Source organism: Oryza sativa, chromosome 9 (assembly GCF_034140825.1).
Source record: "Oryza sativa Japonica Group chromosome 9, ASM3414082v1".
NCBI classification, from domain to species: domain Eukaryota; kingdom Viridiplantae; phylum Streptophyta; class Magnoliopsida; order Poales; family Poaceae; genus Oryza; species Oryza sativa.
Window position 1 is genome coordinate 22,456,379 of NC_089043.1, and position 12,331 is coordinate 22,468,709.

The following is a 12,331-nucleotide window of genomic DNA, read 5'->3' on the forward strand; positions in this document are numbered from 1 at the left end:
AAAGTCCCAATTATACATAAATCTCAGTTTAACAATGTCACGCCCCGAACTAGTCCCGACCGGAACTAGCCCGAGACGCTCCAATTTAGCCTGTTAATCGATACCAGTCCCAGGAAACAGTGCTGGTATCACAGGGAGACAGAATATCACAGCAACAGAGGTCTCTTTATTATAGAGTAGAGGTACAGTCATGTTGGGCTGCGGACAGATCCCGAGCTCACAACTGCATTACAAAAGGGAAACGGAAGCCAGGACTTGGGCCAAACATCACAGGCGCGACTTGGGAACTAGGCCGAAACCCTAAAACTCATCGTAGCCGGCTTGCTCCTGGAAGAACTCCTCATCAGCAGGATCCGCTTCATCTTCTTCAGCAACTGGGGGGGATATTTATATAGAGCAAGGGTGAGTACGGGGGTACTCAGCAAGCCAGGGGAAATAAGTGTTTAATGCAGGCTTCAAGGGAAGGCTGTAGTTTTTGCAATTGATTTTATTTGAACTCTTTTCTGAAAACAACTAAGTGAGTGCTTCTCAAACGACACGGATGAGACAGTGCGTCTCGTCCGGTCGGAGTATGTGCAATGTGTCAATCTTTAGGATTGCAACAAGGTTGGCACCCGGCCAACAGCTTTTTAAACGGCCACCCGGGCCAACAACTTTTTAAACGGCCACCCGGGCCAACAACTTTCCAAACGGCCACCCGGGCCTAGCTGATCCCATCAGCTGCAGATTTTTCAAACATCGAACCCCTTTTCACAACAGCAATTTCACAAGCAGTAGACAAACAAAACTACGCTAGGAATCACCTCACATCCGCCCATGTCCGTGGGCACGGCTGTTCGAACAGTTTGTTAACCTCTGCAGAGGGGGTACACTTTACCCACACGACATTACTAACCCGGGTCACCCAGCCCGTGGGGATCAGCCACGTCGGGAGACCTCCAAGCTTTCATGACAAGGCATTTCGAAAGTCGATACAGGTTTACCATATGCCGACGAGAGGGGTCCCAGACCAACAACAGGTTAGGTCCCAGACCATACTGTGCCAGGAAGCCCAGGGGTCCTCCCCGACACCACCCCGGCGAATCCACATGTCTCTCGGCATCAAGGCTCCCCCGATTAGCAATTTACTCAGCCAGGGGCGTCCCATTCCACCCATGTGGTCGTACTTGTCTTATGTTCGGATGAAATTCCAAGGAAACGGTCCTTAAGTGCAAGAGCGGGAAACCGTACACCCGGTACGTTCCCCGGTCCGCGGTTTTGGAAATTCATTTAGTTCGCAAGCACCGACCCAGGTGTCGGGTTTTCCAAGTCTTTTGTAAAACTCCAGTTTTACCCAAGTTGTTACTCAGATTTTAAGTTTGAAGACGACCGTCGATACTTGCACAGAGTGCACGAGTATCGAGGCGCAACTGGGTGGTTACAAGGGGACATGGTATAGCAATTAACAAAGGAAGGATCAAATGCGACAAATTAGGTAGGTCCGCCAATCTGCCTTGCAGACGGGACAAACAGATTAAGTGCGATCTATCAATGCATAATATTTTGCAAGCAACATAATTAAATTTCAAATATAGGCTCAAGATGTTCAAAGGTGGCTTGCCTTGCTCGAGATCTGGAGCTTGATCCTCGAAATCCTCGCACTGCGGGTCTTCGGGCTCTGAAACTATACGCGAAACGGAACAACTCAACAAACGGCGAAAATAAAGCCCTATTAAAGACCTCTAAGCGCCATTAGATAGATCTCGAGATTTGGGGAATTTTGGAAGTTGAACGGAGTCAAACGGATTTACGGTTGGGAAGATATTGAATTTCTAAGATTATTGAATTTTTGATCTAAAGGAAAAGGATTTAATTAAATCCTTTTTGGAAAAGAAAAAGAAAAGAAGGGAGGGAGGGAATATAGACTTTTCTCGGACGGCTAGGGCGCGGCCCAAGAGAAATGGAGCGGTCCGGCCGAGCTAAATGGGCCGGCCGGCCCAAGGCGGCCCAAACTCGCGCGCGCGCGGGAGGGAGGAGAGAGAGAGCCGGTGGACCGGGCTCACCACGCGCGGTCCCGGGTGGGACCCGCTTGTCAGCGGCTCGGCTCACCGTGCGGAGGGAGCACGCGACGCACGCGCGCGGGCGGGGAAGGGACGCGGTGCATGCGCGCGGTCCACGGTGGACGCAGGTGCGGCGGGCCCACGCGCAGCCTCACGGCTCGCGGTGGATCGCGCGCACGCGGAGGGACCGACCGGGGTCGGCCCGACCCGGTCTGGCTAAGTTGGCGCCGACGTGGCGCCTACGTGGCTGCCACGCGGGCCGGCGGGAGGTAGACGACGACCCGGCCGCGAATGGACGGCGGGCGGCGGCGGCGAGCGGCGGAGCGAACCACGGCGATACGGGCAACAGCGAGCACACCGGGCGGTTGCACGTGACAAGGGGAGGCGAGCCAACGGCTCGGATTCGCCGGAGGTTGCTCGACGGCGGCGGATTGCGGCGGCGGCAACCGGCGGCGGGAGAAGAGGGAAACGGCGACGAGGTCACGAGAGGTCGATTCCCGGCGGTGAGAGCATCTACGCGGCTTCGGGAACTCGACGCTAGCGTCGGATTGGGCGGAACTACGCCGAGCGAGGCCGGCGACGAGCGGGTGCTACGGAGCTCGGGCGGCGACGGCGGCGAGCACACGGCGAGCGACGGCAACGGTCGGGGCGGCGCCGGCTAACTACGGGGAGTCTACTCAAGCTACTACCGAAAGCTAGGGGGGAGGAGATGGAGCGAGGAGGAAGAACGGAGAGAGACACTACCGTGCGGGACGGGGCGCAGTGACGAGAGGCCGACGGCGCGGGAGTGATCTCTCCGGCCTCGGGCCGGGGAAGAGGAGGAAGACGAGCGCCCGGAGTCCCCTTCCGCGTCCTAGTGCGCACCGGCTCCTCCGGCACACACGCGATGGCTGCGGTCGGCGAGAGGGACGGCAATGGCGCGGGCGAGAAACAGGGAAGAATGGGAGAAAAGGGAAGGGAGGGCGCCTGGGTTTATAGGGGGCGGCAATGTCGGTTTGGAAACCGACTTTGGCGGTCAAGGCGCGAGCTGGCGCTCCGGCTAGCGGCCAAAACGGCGACAGGAGGAAGGGAGGATGACGTCGGCGGGAGGAAAAGGGGAAAAAGAAGGGAGAGAAAAGGGGCTTGCCCTTTTGCCGATTCGGGAAAAGGGGGAGGGAGCGGGGCGACTCGGCAGAGGGAGAGGGGCTCTCTGCCTCCGCCCCTTGGAGGCTAGCGCGCGGAGTGGCGGGGGCCGGGCGATGACGACGGCGATGACGGCGGGGCGGTTTGGAGCGGCGCGACGACACGGGCGACAGACGCGTGCAGAGGCTGACGGCGGCGGCGACCGGGCGGTAGGCCACTCAGCACGCGCGCGCGGCTTGCAACGGGCGGCGTCCGCGCGGGCGGCTTACGCAGGCGCGGCAGAGCGAGGAGAGGGGAAGGGGGCGCTCGGCGCGGCGGCTCACGCGCACGCGCGTGGGCGGAGCGGAGGAGGAGGAGCACTCGGCGCGGCTCTTCGCGCACGCGCGCGCGGCGCGCGGGCGAGGCGGAGCGGAGCTGAGCGGGGGGAGGGAGAGCGGAGCACGCCGGGGAGGGGAGAGGGCCGGGGAGAGGGGGAGAGAGAGAGAGAGAGAGAGAGCGCCCGGGAGAGAGAGGGCCGGGGAAGAGATGGGCCGAGCGGAATTCGGCCCATCGAACCCGGGGGAGGCAAACTAGACTTTTGCGGAGGGATTCGATTTGGAAGGAATTGGATTCGGAATTGAACTCGATGATAGATCGGGAATTGAGATCTTGAGATGGCACGGACACTAGACAACAATCAAAGAAACAAATTTCGCAATTAGGATTTTTCGGAGATAATTTTCCCGCTAGGCGCCACGACGGAACGGGCGCTACAAACAAACATCACAATTATACATAAATCCCAATATAACATAAGTCTCAACTTAAACATAAGTCACAATTTAACATAGGTGCCAATTTAACAAAAGTCCCAATTATACATAAATCTCAATTTAACAAAAGTCCCAATTATACATAAATCCCAATTTAACATAAGTCCCAATTTAAACATAAGTCCCAATTTAAACATAAATCTCCATTTAACAATCCACAATTAAACCTTCTCAAAATTAAACAATCCACAATTGCACATATCACAATCCACGATGCACAATTAAACAATCCACAATCCACAATTGCACATTTCACATTTCTTTTTTTAAAAGTAAATGTTACCGAGCGACGGCGGGGACGACCTGGCGGCGGGGACGACCTGGCGGCGGCGATGGCAACGGCGAGGGGGGAGAGGTCCGTGCGGCGGCGATGGCGACCTGGCGGCGGCGACGGCGACGGCGAGGGGGGAGAGGTCCTGGCAGTGGCGTCGGCGACGGCGAGGGGCGGGGCGACTTCGGGGAGGAGCCGGCGGTAGCGGGGACGACTTGGTGGCGGGGACGACCTGGCGGCGGCGATGGCAACGGCGAGGGGGGAGAGTTCCGTGCGGTGGCGACGGCGACCTGGCGGCGGCGACGGCGACGGCGAGGGGGGAGAGGTCCTGGCGGCGGCGACGGCAACGGCGAGGGGGGAGAGGTCCTGACGGCGGCGGCGGCGGCGGCGTGGGGCGGGGCGACTTTGGGGAGGAGCCGGCGGTGGCGGGGACGACGGCGACGGCGACTTGGGAAATTTTGGCAGCCTGGCAGCTAGGGTTTCGCGGGAGCCGGGACTTAGAAAATTTTGGCTCCCCGCGCTCCCTATATATAGGCGCAGATCATCGCATGCGGGCGGCTTAAGGGACCGCATGGAAAAATATCTTTCCATGCAGTCGACATAAGCCGGCCGCATGCGAAAAAGATCTTTCCATGCGGGCTGTTAAGCCGGCCGCATGCGAAAAAGATCTTTCCATGCGGGCTGTTAAGCCGGCCGCATGCGAAAAAGATCTTTCCATGCGGGCTGTTAAGCCAGCCGCATAGAAAGATCTTTTTACCAAAAAAAATCATTTTTTTTTCTCTAAGTAAACTGTCCATATATATTTTTTCCCAATATTTCGCCACAATTATACATTCCAAATGTTTTTGGCACTAAGAAAACTCATGAAAATTGCTCAAAACTCGTAATCAAATGTTACATGCTAATGATTACAACATAAGGGGGACCTAAATTCATGCATGTACATTTGGAATACAATGAGAACTAAAGGTTACGAAATAACTATGACTTAATAACCTTGGCAACACCATCTGCTCGAACGTACGACATATTTGCTTCATCGATTGTTCTCTCAACCTTCTTAATTCGCATAGGAAGATCAGTAAACAATGGTACATCGTCCAACTTGTTGTAATCATTGGGGTCTTCGATGTTGTCGATGCCGACGATCTGTTGCTTTCCGGATATGACAATAGTTTTTCTTTCATCTGAAGGGTCCTTCACATAAAACACTTGAGCCATACGCTCTGCTAAAACCCATGGATCATCCTTGTGGCCTGTTTTACTGTGATCGACTATCGTTAGCCCGTAGTCATCAACGGAAACCCCTATTGTGTCTTTAACCCATTCACAACGGAGCACAGGGATCTGGATGTTTAGGCCATAGTCCAGTTCCCATATTTCTTGAATGGTCCCATAATACGACCTCTTTTCTCCACTCGTGTCAATCGCTTCGACACGGATCCCACTATTTTGTGCGGTGCTTTTCATGTCCTTCGTAGTCGTACTCAAGGTAAATCCATTGATGTCGTAACCTTGCCATGAATTGACAATACTTGAAGGCCCACATGCCAGTCTTTGTAAAGTAAGTTCCTCCACAGAATCACCAACTGGCAGGTTTAGATCTTTCAACCACAGAGGAAAGCGACGCTTGTGCTCTCTTGATATCCAATCATTGGACCGCCCTGGGAAGCAGGCTTTGATTTCTTCTAGGTGTCGCTCAATGAATGGCTCAACGATAGCGAGCTGTTGAAGAACGCTGTTGTGTGCCGCGGACACCTTTTTGTAATCATTATCGAAGAACTGCTTCCTACCAACAGTACCCCTTCCAGACAATCTACCTTCATGTCGATGAACAGGAATGCCAATGGCATTAGCATCCTTTATGTAGTCCATACAACACTCGACTGCCTCTTCAGTTGTGTATCCCTCTATCATTGATCCTTCCGGGTGAGCGCGATTGCGTACATAGCCTTTGAGGATCGACATGTAACGCTCATAGGCCCACATCTGATGTAAGTATAATGGACCAAGTTCAATAATCTGAGGGACGATGTGAACGATCAAATGCTCCATCATATCTAAAAATGATGGTGCGAAATACATCTCAAGCTGGCATACAGTCTCGACGGCAAATGTCTGAAGCGGACCTAATTCCAAAGGATCAAATACCTTCTGTGAAATTCGATTGAAAAAGTAGCACAACTTTGTTATAACCACCTTTGTATGGACTGGTTTGACTGCCCTTATAGCAATTGGTAGGAACACCGTTAGCAACCTATGACAGTCATACGCATTGTATCCCGAAATGGACAAATCCTTCATTGATACTAGCTTCCTGATGTTCGATGCGAAACCAGTAGGCACTCTAACCCCTTGTAAACATTTACAGAAGGCTTTTTTCTCTTCAAGTGTCAACGAGTAACAAGCAGGAGGAATCTCGGTCTTCCCATTTGGCAGCACTACTGGGTGAAGGTCATGCCGTATGGACAAATCTACAAGGTCGTTACGTGACTTCAATCCATCCTTCGTTTTACTCGGGATGTCCAGCAATGTGCCAACGGTGCTATCAAACACGTTCTTCTCGAGGTGCATAACATCAATTGCATGTCGAATCTCTAGGTCCTTCTAGTAATCTAAGTATTTAAAGAAAATTGAGTGCTTCTTGAAAGGCGACGTAGTACCGTTGTCACCATCAGCTTTCTTCCTCTTTACTGTCTTCTTCTTTCCCTTTCCATATACAACCTTAATCTTCTTTGTTATCTCATACACGTATGTACCACCTCTTGCTACTGGGGCAGTGTCATTCTCCACTGTATTATCGAACAATCTAGCCATCTTATGGTACCTATGTCTTTGTGGTAGGAACCGTCGATGTCGCATGTACACTGTCTTCAAAGACGACGTCAGGTATTTGTATGAAGTTTTCTCCAGACATATCAGACATCCAGTCTTCCCTTTAATCTGCCCAGATAATGAAAAGTTTGCAGGTAGGTCATTGATGGTAACGAATATGATCGCACGTAGATTGAAGTGCTCCCGCTTAAACTCATCCCATAGTCGTAACCCCTCTTTCCAAAGCTCCTCCATGTCCTCCATCAAAGGCTCAAGGAAAACATCTATGTCGATTCCAGGTTGGTTTGGACCTTGTATGAGGATAGTGAGTAGAATGTACTTTCGTTTTTGACATATCCATGTTGGAAGATTATACATTGTGAGAAGGACTGGCCATGTGCTGTGCGAGCTGCTTAAGTCACCAAACGGGTTCATTCCATCAGTGCTCAACGCAAACCTTACATTCCTAGGATCCTTAGCAAATTCTGGGTGTTTTGCATCAAATGTCTTCCACTGGCGAGCGTCGACGGGATGTCGAATCATACCATCTATTTTTCGGCTCTCTTGATGCCATATCATCAACTCAGCATCAGTCGGGTTTGAGTACAGACGCTTCAGGCGGTCCTTAATTGGTAGGTACCACATCACCATTGAAGGAATCTTCCCGCGCTTACCCTTATCAGAATCTGGATCGGTACACTCTGAATCTACGGGCCCATTCCCCGTTTTATACCGACTTGTGCCACACGTTGGGCAACATTCCAATTCCGCATATTCTTTACGGTATAATATGCAGTGATTCTTACAAGCATGAATCTTTTCTACACCAAGAGATAAAGGACATATGAGTTTCTTCGCTTGATACGTGTTCGATGATACAAAGTTAGGCTTAGGAAGCAACACACGCAACAAACTCATCAGATCATTAAAACTTGTGTCCGACCATCCATGTTTAGCCTTCAATCTCAGAAGTTCAAGCACTGAACGCAAGACTGTGAAATCCTTATCACATCCCTTCGTTTCATCGTAAAGAAGATCCTTCGATGCCTTCTCTAATGCCTGCCAATTCTCCAATCCTCGTGACCTGCCCGCTAGCACCTCTGGTTCAACATGGCGTAGCATATCCTCTAAATCAAAACCACCATCGAAATCATCACTATCGGTGGAAACATCGACAACCATTCTTTCACGCGACATGTCTTCGATTATAAAATTCTCTGCCTCATTCATCTCGAAACTTAACTCTTCATCGTCATCTTCCGGATTGGCGAATTCCCCGTGATAGGTCCAAACCTTGTAGTTGGCGGTGAATCCGTACTCCATTATGTGACCCAATATTTCACCAGGATCTACCAACAATTTCTGATTCTTGCAATGACGGCACGGACAAAAGATCTTTGTCATATTCTCCCTCAAAGCATGCTCCTTAGCCTGATCAATAAATTTAGATGCTTCCTTAATAAATATCGGCTGCGTTCTCCGCATCTCATACATCCATGACGACCGATCCATCTAATTATATAAAGGCAAAAAAGTTACAGATAAAAAAATAGACCGCAGGTATTTCATACAAAAGTTTAAATGCATTTGTCTCCCAAAAAAAAATACAACAATACATGTAACTAGTATGTACAATTGATTACATGCAAAATTTGCCCATCAAAACATATATTTTGAAGCTAGATTTTGCAAAAAATAGTTAGAACAAACCTTGTCAAAATATTAAAAAAACTCCACTTTCCACCAACGAAATATAACAAAAATGGAGCCAAATGAAGCATGATAGAGAGTTCTTCACCTTTCGTATAGAGTTCAAGTAAAAATTTCGAGTTGAAAACCTCCCCCCTAATTGGTGCTTGCTTTAGGAGAGAGAAAGCTTCGTTTTCAAATGGTCAAGCTCGGGCCTGGAGGAGCATATATGGCCGATCATCGCATGCGGTCCCTTAAGCCAGCCGCATGCGAAGATCCATTATCGCATGCGGCTGCTTAGGACAGCCGCATGCGATAATGGGCCTATTTTCGCATGCGGCCGTCTTAAGGAGCCGCATGCCCTAATACATGCGGCCCCTTAAGACGGCCGCATGCGAAAATAGACCTATTATCGCATGCGGCTGTCTTAAGCAGCCGTATGCGATAATGGATCTTCGCATGCGGCTAATCAACCCGCCCCCGGGGGGGCGGTTTTTGCAGGCGCCGCCACAAGCGGCCCGCATGGAACCTACCGACCCCCTCGTACAGAAAAACGATTTTTGTAGTAGTGTTGGCGCCTCGGCGTAAACACGAGTACGTACTTGTCGACGCGCTCTGCGCACGTACGGAGGGCGCGTGGAGGCCTATAGCCCCGTGCAAACGTGCGATAGCGCGGCGCGCGCTGGCCTGATCCGCGCGTACGTGCAGCCGTATGTGCGCGGATGCCAGATGCGCCCATGCACGCGTGCGTAAACTCCGCAGGCCCCGCCCAGGGGTATACGGCTGGGATCGCGTACGCGCGGTGCGACTTGCGCCGGGCGGGCGAGGGGAACTCTGGATCGCGTACGCGTAGGCGACTCGAACCATATCGCGCGGGGTCACGCTCACGCGGAGCAATGCGCTGTGCGCGAGGGCGGGTCGCACAGCGTTGGCTTCCGCGAAGACCTTCGATTTACTATATACTCTATCCGTGATTCTGCTACCCCCGTCTATCTGACAAGTAGAGGCCACCATCTATCTTATGGGCCTATCATTGTTGACCAATAATGTATTCAAGTGAGAAACTCTATTTGCTTCATGTACACTGTACAACACACTGTTTTATCCTATCATCGTTAATCAAAACTTGAGAGTGATGATTTAGTTTAATTAGCTCATCTAATATAATTAGAGCTCGTTGCAACACACAGGTATTTTGCTAGCTAGTTAAAAAATAGTTGTATAAGAAATAGAAGCAATGTTTGCCTATTAAATTAAAATGCAACTCTACTTGTAAATAAACTATAATCTAGTTGTATGAGCCCATGCACGCTTTGATGATCACTAGTTAGGACAAAGTTAATAACCAAGTGTCCAAGTGGGATCTTTCCTGTCAGCATTGCCGCATTGGCACAAAACAATGTGAACTTAACTTTCGCCGAGCCGGCCGGCTGCGCGATATGATCAGCATCCCGCGGCGTCAGCTCTTGCACGTTTCTGCCGCAGAAGCCAAACCGGCAATATCCAAGGACGTGCAACTTGCAATTTCTACACGGTTAATCGCTGCAAAGCCCGGCCATAACGTCACAATCGTGGGGCATGCAGAGCAGAGCAACGCATAGAATTTCTCCATGATGAGAAGAGAACTGATAAACATTGTGTGCATGCTTGCTACCTTGTACCACTAGAATGTTGAGATTAGTATTTTACTCTACTTGTCAAGCAAACAACAGTACTGGGATCCTGAGAAATCCAGTAGTACAACTCACAACGACGACCAAGTTACTAACATCTGTCATCAACCTAGAGCAGAGTGTGGATATTAGGAGTAGCATCTTGGACGTTTTCTCTGTCCTATCCTGTTGCATTTTAGTATGAACCAATAGGACAACCTACCAAATCTTGCATGTGCTTAGCTGGTGATGTGCCCTGTCCCAAGTGTGTTTACACTATCTATGTACACCTCTGTCGTTCATGTCATGCTCGTGTGAGATCATCCTCTGGATGAATGAGATGGGGGCGGACTGACGAATGATGGTTAGTTAATCTCGATGCTAAGAAACTGCAATAGCGATAGCAATCTTCAGTAATAGTGACAGATGGTTTGTACGGTGGCACCTTAATAGAATGTGGTATATGCTGGTACATCGTGGAAGTAACTTCCAAGTGCACACAGTAAAATCTCTCGCCTATATAATGTGGCTTAACCAGTGTAACATTCACTACTACACCTCTTGCACAAATCCATCTTCTGCACGGGCTTAACACTGATCATTTGTGCAAGGGTGATTAGTTAGTAGCCGATCGCTAGTGTTATGGCGCCTAAGATAGGCTCAGTTGTTGTGGCGATTGTAGTGAGCCTTGCCATGGTCTCGCTGGTCGCAGGGAGTTCAGGGACTGCGACTTTCTACACGCCTCCTTACACACGTTGAGCTTCTTATCGATCCTTAATACTCCTCTGAAACTAAAATTTCTCCAACCTGTAAACGAAAACACGCAATGCTGCATAGATATATAGTAGATATATTTTTTTTCTTTCTCAGAAGGGAGGGCATGTGTCCACTGTCCAGTTGCATTTCATTCTTCAGAGAGATATATATTTTTTTACTACTGATTAAACCGCGTGTATAACATTTGTCTGTAATTCAGTAGCTTTAATTATCGTGCGAGCTTATAACATTTTGGCTGGCCGTGCATGCGTGCAGCGTCGGCGTGCTTCGGGTTCCAGGAGCAGGGGACGATGACCGCGGCGGCGAGCGACGTGTTCTGGAACGGCGGCGCGGCGTGCGGGAAGCGGCTGGCGGTGACCTGCACCGGCGCGACGAACCAGGGGGTGCCGCAGCCGTGCACCGGCCGGAGCGTCACCGTCAAGATCGTCGACTACTGCCCCGCGGGGTGCCGTGGCACCATCGACCTCTCGCAGGAGGCCTTCGCCGCCATCGCCAACCCCGACGCCGGCAAGATCCTCGTCGAATACCACGAGTACGTGATCATCATAGTTATAGACTGTAACTTAATTTTACGCCTCATTTTCATTTTAGGATGATTTTTTCTTATCAGATTTATTCACGATAAGCTGTGCTCATTTGCAGGGTCTAAGATCAAAATCAGGATGGCTTGAAGGCAAGCGAACGTGTGTCCTTCTGGTCATCAGTAGCATAAGATGGATTTAAGGGAAGAATAAAGGATGCCTCGATTCCACTGTGGTTGAGAAGAAACCATACGTCTGAGACATTAGATTTAAATTCAAGTAATCTAGTTTTGGAGTATTAGTGACTGTTTGGTACCGCTCCAACTCCTAAATATAACTTCAGGAGTTAAGTCTCCTAAATATAACTCCAGGAGTTAAGTCTGGAGTGGAGTTATAGAGCTGCCTAAATCCAGCTTCACAACTCTAGTACATTTTGTAATAGAGCTCCACCCAACTCCACTCCCAGTTTTAGTGGAGCTGAAACTGTTTGGCTGAACTCCAGGAGGAGCTGGAGCAGTGCCAAACAGACCCTTACTAATCAAACACTTGTAATACAGAAAATGCTTGTACTAGTATATCAGGCATTTATTGGAAATCCACAATTAATTTGTGATTCACAATGGATGCCTCATGA

General features: G+C 50.2%; 1 protein-coding gene across 1 annotated transcript; it reads left to right on the forward strand.

The window, feature by feature from the left end:
* The first annotated feature begins 10,996 nt into the window (after positions 1-10,996).
* LOC107276928 (EG45-like domain containing protein) lies at positions 10,997-12,314 on the forward strand. Its single transcript, XM_015756167.3, has 3 exons — positions 10,997-11,153; positions 11,432-11,708; positions 11,819-12,314. The coding sequence occupies exons 1-3, from the start codon at positions 11,042-11,044 to the stop codon at positions 11,823-11,825; spliced, it is 396 nt and encodes a 131-aa protein (XP_015611653.1). The 5' UTR covers positions 10,997-11,041; the 3' UTR covers positions 11,826-12,314.
* The last annotated feature ends 17 nt before the right edge of the window (positions 12,315-12,331 follow it).

What these genes read in the sequence shown, in the direction of transcription:
- LOC107276928 (XM_015756167.3), top strand. Translation starts at nt 11,042, where the DNA reads ATGGCGCCTAAGATAGGCTCAGTTGTTGTGGCGATTGTAGTGAGCCTT. An exon ending in CTACACGCCTCCTTACACAC is followed by an intron (nt 11,154 to 11,431) that starts GTTGAGCTTCTT and finishes GCATGCGTGCAG; the next exon opens with CGTCGGCGTGCTTCGGGTTC.